The sequence below is a fragment of the Lutra lutra genome, chromosome 1 (genome assembly GCF_902655055.1).
Source record: "Lutra lutra chromosome 1, mLutLut1.2, whole genome shotgun sequence".
Classification (NCBI taxonomy): domain Eukaryota; kingdom Metazoa; phylum Chordata; class Mammalia; order Carnivora; family Mustelidae; genus Lutra; species Lutra lutra.
In genome coordinates, this window is record NC_062278.1 from 69,251,070 (window position 1) to 69,267,571 (window position 16,502).

The window sequence follows — 16,502 nt, forward strand, 5'->3', positions numbered from 1 at the left end:
TTTTTTTTTTTTTATTGTTGTTGTTACTGGATTACAGTTTTAGCTAGAGTTTCAAATACATGAGAAATGAATTTTGACAGTTCTTTTGCAGCATCGTATGTATTGTCTCTGGATTGGGAATATATATAAACTTCGTTACAGTTTTAACTTTTATAATTGTATTATCAGGAAAATAGTTATTTTCATTTTGCCAAATTATTTATAAAAGAGCATTAAATGAAAAATTAATCTGTCTTCCAGATATGTGAATCCTCAAAATCCTGTGAAATTGATCCTATTAAATTGAAAGAGGGAGATAATGTAGAAAATAATAAGGTAAGTCCTTGTTATCTTTATAACTGCCTTAAAATGGGCTTTCTGCCAAACATAATCTTCCATAATACTATATGTTAGGATGTAGTGCTTTTTATTCTTTACTTAATGCTTATACTATTAGCATTTCCTGTGTCTAGTTTTTAGAATGTTGTTATTTCATCATGGGGTTTCACTTTATTTTTATTCTTGATTATCTCTCTTTGGCTCTAGTAACAATAATGGAATAAGGCTGTATCTAGTTGCAGCCTCCATTCTAGCCATTCCTTTGGAGTCAGACTGACCAGGCTAAGTGGCACAATGACTTGGTCAACCAACATTTTAGTCGTGTCTGGGAAAACAGTGACTGTTGTAGAGTCACAGGTTTTCACTGCACTGAATGAAATTACCACAGTGTCCGTGTGCCTGCATATCTGAGTTATTTCCTTGATTTCCCTTTAGATCATTTTATTCTCTGTTGCTTCTTGTGAAATTTATTCCATACGTTCACCAGTTATACTTAGCTAATCTCATTTGAATTTGTTAAACAAGATCAAGATATAAATTGTCCTTTAACTGAGTGAATTTAGAGAAGGGAAGCAGAGCTTTAGTATACTAGATAGTAACTGCCTACTCTCATTTTCACTGCATTGTTTTCCATAAAGGCTATGGAAAATGTGTAAGAGTTAAAATCCTGATGTTTACCTTGTTAAATCCTACAGGAGAATCTGCGCTACTATGTAGACAAGTTATTCAGTACAATTGTAAAATCAAGTATGAGCTGTCCCACTGTAATGTGTGATACCTTTTATTCTCTAAGGCAAATGGCTACTCAGAGATTTCCTAGTAAGTGCCTTGTTTTACTAAAACATGCCATTTCTTTTTTCTGTATTTGATTTTTTTTTATAGATTTACTCTGGATTTGGCTTATATGAAATGTTTAAAGTTTATAGGTACAGTCTTCTTTGCAAAATAGTTAACAGCTTTTTTATGAAACATCTCATTTAATTTCCTTACCATCTCAAAACATACATTGTTTATTTCAGTGTAATGACAACTTATTACAAAGAGCAAATAAAAAATCACCATTATTTTTAAGAAAGGTAAACATTTATACTAGGTACTTATGAGATTGTTAAATGTAATAACACCTTTGTTATTTTTACCTTTTTCACTTCATTTAAATAATGAGAATTTTAGTTCAATACAGCTGACTGGATTTGACAGTTTGAGAATGCTAAGGTTTTAGAAAATGCTAAGGACATTTTTACAGACATGGTTCAAGACATTAGAAACATCTCTGTTGCAATAGACATAGAATTTTGAGGACATATATCAGTCAATACATGCTTTAATTTGGTAAAATAGCAGAGTCAAGGCTTTGTTTAGAAACACATAAAAATAAGAGTTGCTGTCTCTGATTATCAATATTTGGAATTATTCTAATTACATGCATCTCTGATAAGTAAATAAACTTGCTATAACTGTCTTTCCAGATCTGCCTATTGTAATAAAGGGAAAGGGGAGGAAGTAAGGTGACTACTTAAATTATTAGTCTTACTATAAGTGTACTTCTGTAACCATCTGAAGAATTTATTTTGTTCTTCTAAGTGTGATGCATAGTGTGTGCTTTTATCAGCCCCTTAACTAAATTTACCCAGTGCTAAAGTCATAGGGCTGAGTTGTCTAAATAACGTGTATAAATTCAGACCTAGATGCCTTTGCTAATTCTACTAAAGACATAAACAGTCAACTTCAAATAAGTATACTAAATCTAGTCTTTTTTTATTTTTTAAATACTTTATTTATTTGACAGAGAGAGATCATTAGTAGACAGAGAGGCAGGCAGAGAGAAAGGGAGAAGCAGGCTCCCCACTAAGCAGAGAGCCTGATAGGGGGCTCAATCCCAGGACCCTAAGATCATGACCTGAGCTGAAGGCAGAGGCCCAACCCACTGAGCCACCCAGGCGCCCCTAACTCTAGTCTTTACAACACAAGTAAAGGGAGCAGAGATGTTAATATAACACTGAAGTTATGTTTTTAAATAGTGAGTTAAATCATGACAAGCACATTGAGTATTTAGTGAGTGAACACACAGTGCTAGCCTACATTATCTCCTACTCCTACTCTAATGCTCACACCACCTCATGAGGTGTGAGGTACTGCTCCCCTTAGGTAAATAATGAAACTAAGGTTTAGAAATGTTATATAACTTGCTTGAGGCCCAAGACATGGCCAGCAGACAAGAAGGATCTCCAACCTGGGTTTGGCCTCTTCCAAAGCATATTGCTAGTCATTGGACTCTGTACTACCCAGTGATCTTGGCCTTAAAAAATATTTTTACTTCTGTTTGTAGAAATGATCTAAAGTACTTTTTATGCCTTTTTATAAAAGCAAGTGTGTCTCTTTTACTTTTTTGTTGGATTAAATGTTAATATATTTTCATATCTTCAGTGGACTACAGTAGTGATAGTTTTGTTGTCATAAAATATTTTCATACTTTCATACTTTCTCATTTCTGTTACCGTGGGAAGACAAATGGAGAGTAGGGAGGAGACAGTGGGCAGCAAGTATTATTGAAGAACTACAAGTTAAATGGCTTGCACATTGAGTGACTTTTATAAGAGTTGAAACTCAAACCAAACCCAGACTTTTTTTCCCCTTTACTGCCTGCTTCTCTGTCCTCTGATGTTAAGTATTGACTCCACTTTGAAACAAAAGCAGTAGGTGAATGACAAAAACCGCAAGTTGTCTTCAGTTCATCTTCATTTTTATGTGGAATATTGATCGCTTTTTTAAAGGAAAGATTCCTGTTAGTTGTTTTTATTGCATTGTCTTTGATATTATCAAGAGGGGAAAATTGAAGCAATATTCTAAAACTGAAAATAACCTATCCTGGTCTTAAAGGATTCAGTATCACCACTAGGTAGTGCTAGATACTACTTTATTTTTGTTGAAATTTCAGGAGTCTCTCCTTGCAGATGAGGAAAGAGGTCTTTTTCCTAATTAAGATATTTCTGAAAACCTGGTAGCTTTTTTGCCTTTCTTTTTAAAATTTTTTTTATTATTCCTTTCAGATTTTTTTTTAGTCATAGGATTTTTTTCCTTTAATTTAGTCATAATCATTACTATCATTTCATCAGCTCAGTCTCCACTAGACAAATTATATTGATCTCCTGTTTAGTTTACATGTTTTTCAATATTTTTTATTTTGTCATCTTTGTTTTTTAATTCAGTGTTTTTGTGCATGACATTTCACCATTTTTTTCCTGCAGATGACCCTCATGTTCAGTATTCTGCAGTGAGCAGCTTTGTATTTCTTCGTTTCTTTGCTGTAGCCGTAGTATCACCTCATACTTTTCATTTGCGACCTCATCATCCAGTAAGTGTTGTTCTTCTCAAAGCTTTATTCCATTTTTATTTATTTTTATTAAAATTTTAAAAAGAATATAACAAGCCAGTTTCACTTAGCTGTTTTCTTATAACTGGTACTTAAATTTACTGGGCATTTTCCTTGGCTATTTCAGTCTTTCAGAGAAGGCTGAAAATTCCAGTTTTTGTTGCTGTTAAAAGATATTGTGCAAGAGTAATAAGATGTTGATAGTTGTTGAAGCTTGATGGTAGGTACGAAGAGGATCCATTGTATTTACCCTCCACTATTGTGTGTGTTTTTAAATTTCCATAATACTAGAGTTGTTTTTGTTTTTGTTTTTTCATGAGTTACAGGTTTAGTTTAATCTCACAGGTATTTTTATATCTCACAGAAGTTTGAAGAGGCTCATTTCTGAAAGGTGTAGAACCTTTGATTGGAACATAATTTGGTATCTCCACATTTTTTACTTTTTATTCACCTGATATTATAAATATAAGAGATTTAAAATTTTAAAAATGTTCTGCAGTCCTATTTAATTGTTTATATCTGAATCTACTGCATATGTACATGTTTCTTAAAACTCCTTTTTTTGCTCTTTCTTTCCTTCTAATATGGAGTATTTTTGTTGATTCTTTAACCTTTTATGTTCCAAATATTTTATAATCTTACCTAATTGCTTTCCTTGCTGATTGGTGTGACACATAATAATAATAATAATAATAGCCAACATTTACTTAGGGCTTTGTAATAGGCCTTATTCTAAGTACTTTATGTGTTTTAACTTACTTGGTCCTCCCTGTGAGGTATTCTGTTATCATCCCCATTTGCAGATAAGAATATCACAATTCAGCAATTTCTCTGTGGTCACACAACTGGTCAAATATGATTTGATCTCACTCAGTTTGGACTGGTTAAACTGGAATGCTGTCTCCTTCAGTCTTCTCAATCTTTGAGCTCAACCCTGTTCTTTCCGGCCTCTTGGGTAGTAAAGTGTTCAGACATCTGTAATGTTTCCATCACTGTGCTCAGTGCTAGAAATGCAGTGATGAGGAAGACACTCTCTGCCCTTAAGGAACTTATATAGGGTAGAAAGGACACATGGGTTTTGGAGTTAAACTGGGCCTTGAAGGCCACTCCTCTTCACAGCTGCATGACATTGCCCACTCATTTCACTTGGAGAACTGTGTAGAACCATGCTACTTTTGCAGCAATATATCCTTTCTTGCCAAAGGACAGTCTGTGAATAGCTGCAGCAGAGAGTGGGCCAGTGTCCTTTTGATCACAGGACTCTCCTTTCTTATGGCTATGTTACTGAAGCTGTTCAGAATTCTGGATCTGAAAAAGCTTAGTAACAGCATTCTAGATATAAACAGAACTCCTACCTCTGAGCTTGTGACCCTGCCTTGTATTCAGACTTGGATTTGTATATTTCCATAACAGATGTTGCAATAAAGTCCTTCTAGCCACAGACTTCATATTTTAGGTCACTTTTCCAATCAGTATGCTAGAAGGACTAGTTTATTACTATGTCGTATAACCTTATTGTTTGCTTTTAAGTGTAAACTTACCCCCCTTTTCAAGAACTTTTCATTCTAATTGGGAAAATAGGACAAATATGAGATACTTCATCTAAAACTAGTACCTGATTTTCACCAAGTTAAGGCATACTATGGAAATTGAGAGCGCGGAGTAATCCCAGGAACCTGGGAGTAATGGGATTATCAAGACCAGTATTGAAAGGTAGGGTGGTTTTCGAGAACTGATTAATGGTTATTGGATGTTACATTTAGACATTCTTTGAATTTTGAGAAACCAGTTTTTTTTTTTTAAGATTTTATTTATTTATTTGACAGACAGAGATCACAAGTAGGCAGAGAGGCAGGCAGAGAACGGGGGGGGGGGGGGGGGGGGAAGCAGGCTCCCTGCAGAGCAGAGAGCCCGATGTGGGGCTTGATCCCAGGACTCTGGGATCATGACCTGAGCTAAAGGCAGAGGCTTTAACCCACTGAGCCACCCAGGTGCCCCGAGAAACCAGTTTTAGTAGAGCATAAGAAAATCAGATTGCAAAAGATTAAAAAATAAATCGGTAAATGTAGTTTTTACCCAGGAAATATATCAAAATTGAGCTTGCCCTGTTGCTAATAAAAGATGTAGGTAAATTCAAACAAGTACATGTGTGTACATACAAACATGAGTGAATAATCTTTTTAAAATGCTGATTTTTAAAATATGGGTTATGTTAACGTTGACATGGTAGACTACTCTTTATTTTTTTTTAAGATTTTATTTATTTATTTGACAGAGATCACAAGCAGGCAGAGAGGCAGGCAGAGAGAGAGAGAGAGAGAGAGAAGCAGGCTCCCTGCTGAGCAGAGAACCCGATATGGGGCTCGATCCCAGGACCCTAAGATCATGACCTGAGCCGAAGGCAGAGGCTCAACCCACTGAGCCACCCAGGCGCCCCGGTACACTACTCTTTTGAGATGTTTCATGGTAGGGGAGAAAAAAGGATTGAACCATTTTTCTCACCATACCCCTCATTCTCTCATTGATAGTGTTCCTTCAGGACTCAGTCAAGGCAGACTTCTCTAATGTCTAGTCTGGGTTAGGTTCCTCTCTTATGTATACCTGTAGCATCCTGTGACTTTCTGTGTCTTGACGTTTGTCATACTATTCTATAATCATCTGTTTACAGTCTCTGAATGTGGAGTGTCAATACCCAAGAGCAAGGGTTGAATCTTTTTCAAGTTTGCGAATCCCAAGCACAATACACAGTTTCTAGGATAAGTAGATACTCGGTGAATGTTTGGTAAGTGAAAGATAGTAGCTCAGAGAGGAGAGGGAGCTGGTCAAATGATGAGTCTTCTCCAAAATGGGAAAATTGATATGTAGTTTAAGCAGAAGAGAAGAAACCAACAGAAAGGGAGAAATTGAAGAGAGAAGAGGGCTTGCTAATAACCAGATCAGTATCCTGGAGGATTTAGATTGTTTAAAAAGAAAAAATGATGGGTGTAAACTTTAGGAAAAGAGTAATTCCTCCTTTGAGATATGGTGAACCGTATGAAGTTGTTTTATGTTTGTAGATCAAAAGTAGTCAAATAATACTGATTCCATGTGGTTCAACCTAATATAAGGAAAAGAGCATAAGATAGTTGTTTTGAGGTAGAAGTCAACATTTTAGTTGAATTTAATAAAAGTTATAAAGCATCTACTAGATGCCTGTGCCAGGCTGTGTGCTAGGTACCAGATGTCTAAGGTACTGGACACCCATAAAAAATTACGATGGCAGATGGTAGCCGGGGAAGAATTTAGAACAGCTTGTATGTGGAGTACACCAGGGAATCAGTAGTAGCTAAATGATATGATTGTCACATAGTAGTGAGGGCTGTGTTGATGTAAACAAATGTCTGATGTGCAGTAATTGTATAAAATGCTCTTTGCTCTTTTTAGTTCAGGGAAATCATAACCTAAAACAGTGATCTTAAACCCAAATTTGAACAGGGAAGTCTTGGTGAAATTCAGTTCAAATTCATTTTATTAGCCATTGTTAAGAATCTTGGTGTGCCTCAAAGGCAGAGAATTGTAGGGATTTTTTTTTTTTTAAGATTTTATTTATTTATTTGACAGAGGGAGCGAGATCACAAGTAGGCAGAGCAGCAGGCAGAGAGAGGAGGGGAAGCAGGCTCCCTCCCAAGCAGAGAGCAGGTAGACAGTCCTATGCAGGGCTCCATCCCAGGACCCTGAGATCATGACCTGAGCCGAAGGCAGAGGCTTAACTCACTGAGCCACCCAGGTGCCCCTGTAGGGATCTTTTATACATATGATGGAATTCTGGATGTTCTAGCTAAAATATCTCTGAATAAATTTAATTAAGGTGTGTAACCATTTCATAAATATATCATAATGATCATATCCCCGATATTCCTTTTTTTCCAGATTGCCTTATATCCTGGTCATCTCTTCTCCTTCACATTCACTGTCATTTTCAATGTGGGGTTACTAAAATATTAAGGAATGTAACCAAAAACTAAACTAAAGCAATTTCTGTATCTAAAGTTTCTTAAATCTGTGTTTCGGTGGAAGATACTGTTTATTTGAATCTCCAAAATAAAGAAATTCTATATGTGATCGGAGAATTGGTTATACAAATATATGGATTGGTGGAAACTCATTGGGTTATGTACATTTAAAATCTGTTCGTTTCATTATATGTAAATTATACCTCAGTTTTAAAAAAGGGGGAGCAAGGACTCATAAGGGGAACTGCTTAGTCCATTTTATTTATATTTAGATTTTTTGGTAGGCAGGCCCAAAAAATACCTTGGATAACAGACCCAAATAGTTACCTTCTGCTAAGATCCTACCCAAACCAGGTAACTTCTCATTTCTTAAGTTTAGTTAGGTCTTTGCTTCCATGATGAAAATAATTGATTGTACAAGCTGTATCAGTTATTGAATAGGGTTAGAGGTGGATTGAGTACAGAAAATTTGGAAACTGCCATTTTAAGTCACAAGGTAGAAGAGGTAGATGTGATTGACATTTCAAAAGTGAATATAGTTTGTTAGGTAATCCAAGCTGCCATACTGTACAAAACAACATATGTAGTATCAAAGTGCGGCTTTCAGAAGTAACACATTGTTGAATACGGTTACTTGGGAGGAATTATAAATGACATCTGGCTTCTTTAAGTCTCTTAAATTCCTTAGTCTGGTGAGTTCTGCCCATCATAAACTAGAGTTTGAATGAACATTTTTGAATCACTGTATTAAAGTAATGTAGCCTATTCACTCTCTTCTACCTCTTACACAAATTCTGTTTCTTAAAAATTTAACAGTAATTTTGTCTTTTTTACATTCTTTAGGATCCACAGACAGTTAGAACATTAACCCTCATCTCAAAAACCATTCAAACTTTGGGAAGCTGGGGGAGTCTGTCCAAAAGCAAGGTAAGTCTTTATATCTTTTGCTTTGTATTCACACTTCTAAATCTTGTTATACCTTAGGATCCCTTCTCTCTCACTTATTCCCTTCCAAATTAAAAACAAAGCAAAACCAAAAATATGCATATACATATGCAGTAGTCATCTTCTAGATAGCTGTTGTCTCTTAGTTACCTGTTAATGAAGTTTTATTTGAACTAATACATCTAACTAAAGACATTTGCATAAAATATAGTCAATCTTTTAATTTTTTTTGTTTTGGAAAGTGTTACTTTCATTTAAAAATGTAATTTACATTAACATGAAATGGGATTATTATTTATATCAAAATAAAAAATGAATTAGCAAGCATTTAAATTTGTAAAATAATAAAATAAAATAAGCAGAGGAGAGAGTCTGGTGAACAGATCTAAGAACTGTCTATGAATCTGTGCCATAATCATCTAACAGTTGTTGAAAGAAATCCTACTCCAAACCCTATAATTCTCTTGAAATACATGATTGAATCCTTTAAGGCCTTAATCCTCAGCTTAGAAATGCAGTTCATTATAGTCTTAGTTCTCTATTTAACATATATAAATTCTGTGTGGTTTTTTTTTCCTAGTCAAGTTTCAAAGAGACATTCATGTGTGAATTTTTCAAAATGTTTCAAGAAGAAGGATATATTGTAGCAGTTAAAAAGGTATTGTTTTACTCTGGAAAATTAACATTTCTTATCATATAACATTGGGGAAATGTTAGCATTTCATGTTACTCCTAGAAGTTAAGCCTCAATTTAAAAAAAGTAATGTTTAAACTGTACATCAGATACAAAGAGGCTGTCTTTTTCTTCCTTTCTTCTACCATACAAAACTGTGGGATTTTTAGCTGTGGACATACCTAAATGTTCAGCAACAGCTGCTGTTTGCCATTGTCTTAGTAACACAAGTGACAAATAGCTAGGGTAAGTGTTTCTTAACAGCAGCAGTATGGACAATTGGGTCAGATAATTTTTGATTGCAGCCCCTCACAATCAAAAGTTATCCTTGTACATTATAGGATGTTTAGCAACATCCTTGGCCTCTACCAATTAGATGCCAGTAGGATGCCTCAAGTTTTGATAACCAAAAATGTCTGTAAACACTGCCAGGTGTTCCCTGAGGAATAAAATTGTTTCTGATTAAGGACCTCTGGTCTAAGGAGGGTAAAGTCTTAGAATGGGGCCTGATACATAGTGGGTACTTGTCATAGTAAAAAAAAAAATACATGAATTATTGAATAGTTTATAAATAATATAAGCTGTAGTAGTAACTTGAGGAAAGTTACTGTAAATTAAAATGTATTGTAAATGCACAAAAGACCACAGTATATAATAGCCTAACACAAGGCCTATAACATACAAAAATTGCTGTACTTAGAAATCAGGAATGTTTGGAAAAGATCTTTAATTTCTTGTGTCTTTAATTCTGAATCATTCTAAACAAAATGTAGTTTTATTATAAAATGCTAAAATTCGTAAAGTTACTTTGAAGTACACCTAAATTTAGCTTGAAGAAATACTGTATTGTATGTATTTTATCATGATTCTGATTTAATGAATCAAAATTAGCAAGGCCAAATTTTTGTTTTGTTTTGTTTTGTTTTTTAAAGATTTTATTTATTTATTTGACAGAGAGAAATCACAAGTAGGCAGAGAGGCAGGCAGAGAGAGAGGAGGAAGCAGGCTCCCTGCTGAGCAGAAAGCCCGATGTGGGGCTCGAACCCAGGACCTGGGATCATGACCTGAGCCGAAGGCAGCGGCTTAACCCACTGAGCCACCCAGGCGCCCCGCAAGGCCAAATTTTAAAGATTTTACTCAATTTCTGTATCATGATTGATTCATAGTTAACTGCCAAGAGTATATTTTGGTTGAAGTATATATCTGTACTTTTTGTGTGTGTGTGCTTAGAATTCTTACAGGGATTCAGTAAATGAAAAAGGGTGATTTTTTTTAAAAAGCCAGTTGGAATATTTTTCATCTAGGATAGTGCAAGTTCAACTAAAATCTTTTTAGGCAATCACTGAAGGCTTTTTAGGAGAAAGACTTTAAAAAGAATAGGCAAAGGAAAAGCTGCCCTTTTATTTGTAGGACATTGTTGAAACATTTGTGGGACAGTGTAGGCAGACTTTTGTTGGCAAGACTATAATGTACTGTCTTTTGTTTGAGGGTTGTTTTGCCATTTTTTTATGACCTAGGCTATGGTATCAGCTGATTTTTTTTTCCTATCAGAATGTGTAGAGTTGATAATGTCAGTGAAGAAAATACTTAAGAGTGCCAGGAGTTGAGCCTGTTCCTGATCTGTCCTGTGTCACCTACTCACATTCTCATGGGCTATCACCATAGTACATTTCTTGTTTTAGATGCGGATCTAGACTCCTAAACTAGGATAGGATATTTTGTCCTAATCTGAGAGTTTTCTTTATTGTTTGCTAGCTAAGTCTGGATATGTATATTGCTAGAAATTGCAAAAGCCTATGAATTCCAGTTTCTCATTTTGTATTGGTGTACTGTTTCCACAGACTTTAGGAAGGGCAACATGGATAGTTCTATTAACAGAGTGACCATATAATTTAGTGTCCAAACCTGGGTACTTTAAAGAGTGAAAATGAGTATTATTGATAATGTTGGGACCACAACTATAGACAGGAATCGCCCTGAGCAAATTGGGACCTGTATTCACCCTCCATGTAGTTCATCTTAATTTTTATGTTTTATTTCCTTTTTTTTTTTTTTAAGATTTTATTTATTTATTTGACAGACAGAGATCACAAGTAGGCAGAGAGGCAGGCAGAGAGAGAGAGGAGGAAGCAGGTTCCCTGCGAGCAGAGAGCCCAATGTGGGGCTTGATCCCAGGACCCTGAGATCATGACCTGAGCCAAAGGCAGAGGCTTTAACCCACTGAGCCACCCAGGCGCCCCACTTTCTTTCACTTTCTATAATTATATTTACCCCATAGTTCCTTATAAATATAACAGATAATAAATCCAGTAATTATAAATAAATGATAAATAATTTTCAAATAAATCAGTGCCTTCAGGCAAACACTAAGAAATAAAATACTCAAGTATGTCTCTTACCCGCCATTAGTGGATGGTCCATCTATAAGAACTGGTCCATCCTATGTGATAGGACACGTGTTTAGTTCTTTGTATGCTTTTTAAAAAAATTTTTTATTATTTTTTAATTAACATACAATGTATTATTTGCTTCAGGGGTACAGGTCTGTGAATCATCGGTCTTACACAGTGCACAACACTTACCACAGCACATACCCTCCCCAACATCCATAACCCAGCCACCCCATCCCTACAACCCAACCCCCCAGCAACCCTCAGTTTGTTTCCTGAGATTAAGAGTCTCTTATGGTTTATCTCTCTCCTGATCCCATCTTGTTTCATTTTTTTCCCTCCCTACCCGCCATAACACCCTGCCCTGCCTCTCAAATTCCTCATATCAGAGAGATCATATGATAATTGTCTTTCTCTGATTGACTTATTTCACTTAGCATAATACCCTCTAGTTCTATCCACATCATTGCAAATGACAAGATTTCGGGGTTTTGATGGCTGCATAGTATTCCATTGTGTGTGTGTGTGTGTGTGTGTATATATATATATATATATATATATATATATATACCACATCTTCTTTATCCATTCATCTGTTGATGGACATCTATGTTCTTTCCATAGTTTGGCTATTATGGACATTGCTGCTATAAACATTGGGGTGCATGTGCCTCTGCAGATCACTACATTTGTATCTTTAGGGTAAATACCCAGTAGTGCAACTGCTGGGTCATAGGTTAGCTTTATTTTTTACTTTTTGAGGAACCTCTACTGATTTCCAGAGTGGCTACACCAGTTTGCATTCCCACCTACAGTATATGACAGTTCCCCTTTCTCCACATCCTCGCCAACATATGTTGTTTCTTGTTAACTTGAGCCATTCTGACTGGCGTGAGGTGGTATCGCACTGTGGTTTTGATTTGTATTTCCCTGATGCTGAGTGATGTTGAGCACTTTTTCATGTGTCTTTTGGACATCCAGATGTCTTCTTTGCAGATATGTCTGTTGGTTGTGTACTTTTTTTTTTTTAAGATTTTTATTTATTTATTTGACAGACAGAGATCACAAGTAGACAAAGAGGCAGGCAGAGAGAGAGGAGGAAGCAGGCTCCCCGCCGAGCAGAGAGCCCGATGTGGGGCTCAGTCCCAGGACCCTGGGATCATGACCCGAGCGGAAGGCAGAGGCTTTAACCCACTGAGCCACCCAGGTGCCCCGGAGAGAGAGAATCTTAAGCAGGAGTTCTGCCTCACATCTCTGAGATTATGACCTGGGCCAAAATCAAGAGTCGGACGCTTAACTGACTCAGCCATCCAGGCGCCCCATTTAGTTCCCTTATATACCTGTTCTGTATCACCACATATAATATAGTGCAAAAGAAACTCTGTTCTTAATCCTTCACTTACCAAGATTTCTTTCTTATGTGCTAGAAGGAAACATTGGAAAAAATTCTTAGTGTTGCTTCTAGTGGGCAGTCTTAAGCCAGTCTTGAGAGAATACGACTCCAAATGAATTCTACTTTAGGTTAGGTACTTGTGCCTTTGTGCCTCAGTGTCTTTGCTATTTGAATGTACTTTTTTTTTTCTTAGTCCCAAGTGGGACAACATAGAAAAGTATAAAGGAAAAAGCAGGGGCTAGACAAAGGGCAGTTCATTTATGGGACAAAATAGAATTCCTCTCTGAGAACAAGCATTGTTCCTTAAAATACTAATTTCTCTTTCCTGTGATGAGACAGCCATGTGCCAGGAAGCTCTTGACCAGTCAAGGTAGCATGTTCATGAAGCTAACTGCTCTTCACAGGAGTGGCTTGCCATTGCTAGAGATGGCTACTCCAAATTTTCTTGAGCCACCACCTTCCCATTCTCCCTAGGATGTTTATAAATGGTGATTAGATTTCCACTTTCTTCCAGAGAACCCAATTACATTTCAGTCATAATCATGAAATACTATCTCTCAGGGCTGCAGTCAGTCATACATAATAGAATTCAGCAAAATCTTTTCTGTGAAAGGCCAGTGAGTAAATATTTTAGGCTTTCCTGGCCACATAAGGGGTCTGTCCCATATTCTTATTTGTTTTTGTTCTTGGAGCCCTTTAAAAATATAAAAACTGTTCTTAACTCACAGGCCCTGCAAAAAAAGCAGGCTGCAGGTTGAATTTGGCCACTAAGCCATAATTTGGTGATCTTGACCTATAATATAGGTTCACAGTCCTTTATCTAAAATCTTTGGGACCAGAAATATTTCAGAATTCAGTTTTTCAGTTTTAAAAGATAATAGGTCTGTGCTATATACCTATTATACCCCCATGGGGCCCAAGGTAACACACCATAATCAAACACAGAGAGTACAATGTATAAATATTCACACTAAGTAAGATAAATACAGACTATAGATAGCCTTTGATAGTTGAGATTAAGTTGTGCCCCCAGATGAGTTTACTGTCAATCAAAAAGCAAAACAACTCTTTTTATTCAGAACTTTTTAGATTTCAGAATGGTAGTTTAAGGACTGTAGATTGAGCTATTTTTTAGGGAAACATATTCTGGGTTTTAAGTGACTTGAGAATAAACTTTTTAGAATACCTATCCAGTGTGTAACTTAGGACTTCCTCTACAATTAAATATGTGTTTTGCTTTATAAGTTATAATTATATGTGTTCCTTAAAGAACTTTATAATATTATCAGTGATATTGAAGATAAACTGAATTTTTGATGTATATTATCACAAAGTGTAATTTTTGCCCATTTCTCTATTTAGTTCTTGGATGAAATTTCATCTACTGAAACTAAAGAATCCAGTGGTACGAGTGAGCCTGTGCACCTGAAAGAAGGGTAATTTAATGAATTTAGAGATTAAAGTCATGTCAGTATAGATGTTATGTGAGTACAAAAAGCATGGGTCTGGAAGTGAGGAAATCTGGGTTTTGTTCTGTATTAGAACTGCTTAAGTAACATCCATTAGGTAGGTCACACTGTCCTATGAACTTTATGCCACATGGGAGTGATTCCTTGTTCATGTAGTCCTAGAGTAGTTTTGTAACTGTAATGAGATTATGGATATTAGAGTACTTTGAAAAAGTAACAGCACTCTTCAGACTTGAAGCAGTGTTATCATTGGAAGTTAAAGGGGAACTTTAGTTAAAGTTTGGTCCTTTCAGTTCTGAATAGCACAATTATAAGTATTAAATTAAGACTTTATTCCCTTAGCATGACCAAAATAAATACAGAAGTTATAGATAACAAAGACATTTTCATATACTTAATATGATCCTACATGGCCTTTCATGTCAAAGAACAGTTTTTGTTGTGGATGAACTATTTTAATATTTGTAACTAAATTTTCCTATCTGTTGTTTTGGCAGTGAGATGTATAAAAGAGCTCAGGGAAGAACTCGGATTGGGAAAAAGAATTTCAAGAAACGGTGGTTCTGCTTAACAAGCAGAGAGCTCACCTACCACAAACAGCCAGGTAGTTGTGTTTATGCTTTATTTTGGGGCTTTTTTTTTTTCCTGCTTAGTATAACTCTGGCCAAGCTTTTCACTAATAATTACTGCAGTGTATAGTTTCTCACAGTGATGCAAACACATTAAGGATGCAGTAAACACCTGGCAGGCGACACCGTGTAAATTCCATTTTTTTCCCTCACACGTGCTCTGTTTTCTAAAAAAAATCCTTGGTAAATTCCAGTTACCTAGAACTTGGAAGTTTCTTTTAATTCTCAGAGCCAAATTGGTAAGAATCCATATCTAATAAATTAGAGTATTTCAGTGATTTGCTGGATAGCATCAGCTAAAAATTCCCATAGTCATACCATAGATTTTGATTCCTATATAGTTATCAGATTCATTCTAGACTGTTGGCCAAGCTGTCTTCAAGATAGAAATTGTAATGATTTGCCTCCTGAGAAAGCACAGTGGGTTGTTCTGATGAAGAAAGCCATCTTCCTGCAGTGTGATTTGAGGGATTTAGAAAGGCACATTTTGTCCCTCAGTGGACTGACACGCTGCTTAAAATGCCCATATTTTAAGTTTATTCCTTTGGGGTAAAGCATGATCCACAGAAGGCCATTAGCTCCTTCTGGTATCTTAACAAGAACATAATAACTAAATCATGAATCACATTTAGTAGAATCCCTTATATTCACAATGATCAGGACACAAAGATGTTCCCTTAAAGCAAAAACCAGTTAAAAACAGACAAAAAGAAAAAAAAAAAACAGACAAAAAGGTACATACGTATCTTAAATATTTATATATTTATTTACTAAATCTTTTGATAGAGAATCAAGATCTTTTCTTTGAGTATGGATCTATAGATTGGATTTACCCTTTGTCTTTCTTGTGCAAATATACCCATAATGCATCAATTTTCTGGTTGATTTCTCCAAAGTGAATCTAGAACTTAAATACTTGAAAAGCAATTCCAGTACAGAATCCAACTAGATTTCATGGTAGTCACCCCTAATCTTTTATAGGTGTCTCACCCCCATATAAATCAACTTTATTTATATGGGTCTGGATCTCCTCTTTTGAAGCTTCTCAAAACATTCATCTGATTTTCAGATATATAGTAAACCTCTTAATAGGGGGCATTTATTTTGTCACTTTACATATATTTAAATAAGTTATTATAACATGGAAAAATTGCATAATTAGGTTTGGGAACAAACCCAATGGAGCTGGTAAACAAAACAAGCCTAGCTAACAGAAACAAAAGGAGGCAGGCTTAACAGATAGAAACCTAGTAACCACAAGCATTCAGCATCCTGTGAGCATCATTTGTTATGTTTCACAGTGTACATGGAGAGCCTCAG

The 16,502-nt window shown here is 35.8% G+C and overlaps 1 protein-coding gene across 2 annotated transcripts in view; it reads left to right on the forward strand.

The window, feature by feature from the left end:
- Positions 1–16,502, forward strand: part of RASA2 (RAS p21 protein activator 2) — a 125,520-nt gene that overhangs the window by 91,480 nt on the left and 17,538 nt on the right. The window contains exons 13-19 of one of the 2 annotated variants that reach the window (XM_047726514.1): positions 241–315; positions 1,014–1,137; positions 3,567–3,673; positions 8,527–8,610; positions 9,209–9,286; positions 14,447–14,520; positions 15,051–15,160. In XM_047726514.1, the coding sequence (XP_047582470.1) occupies positions 241–315; positions 1,014–1,137; positions 3,567–3,673; positions 8,527–8,610; positions 9,209–9,286; positions 14,447–14,520; positions 15,051–15,160 (652 nt within the window). The remainder of the gene's footprint in view (positions 1–240; positions 316–1,013; positions 1,138–3,566; positions 3,674–8,526; positions 8,611–9,208; positions 9,287–14,446; positions 14,521–15,050; positions 15,161–16,502) is intronic. The other variant, XM_047726520.1, reaches the window with a different exon arrangement.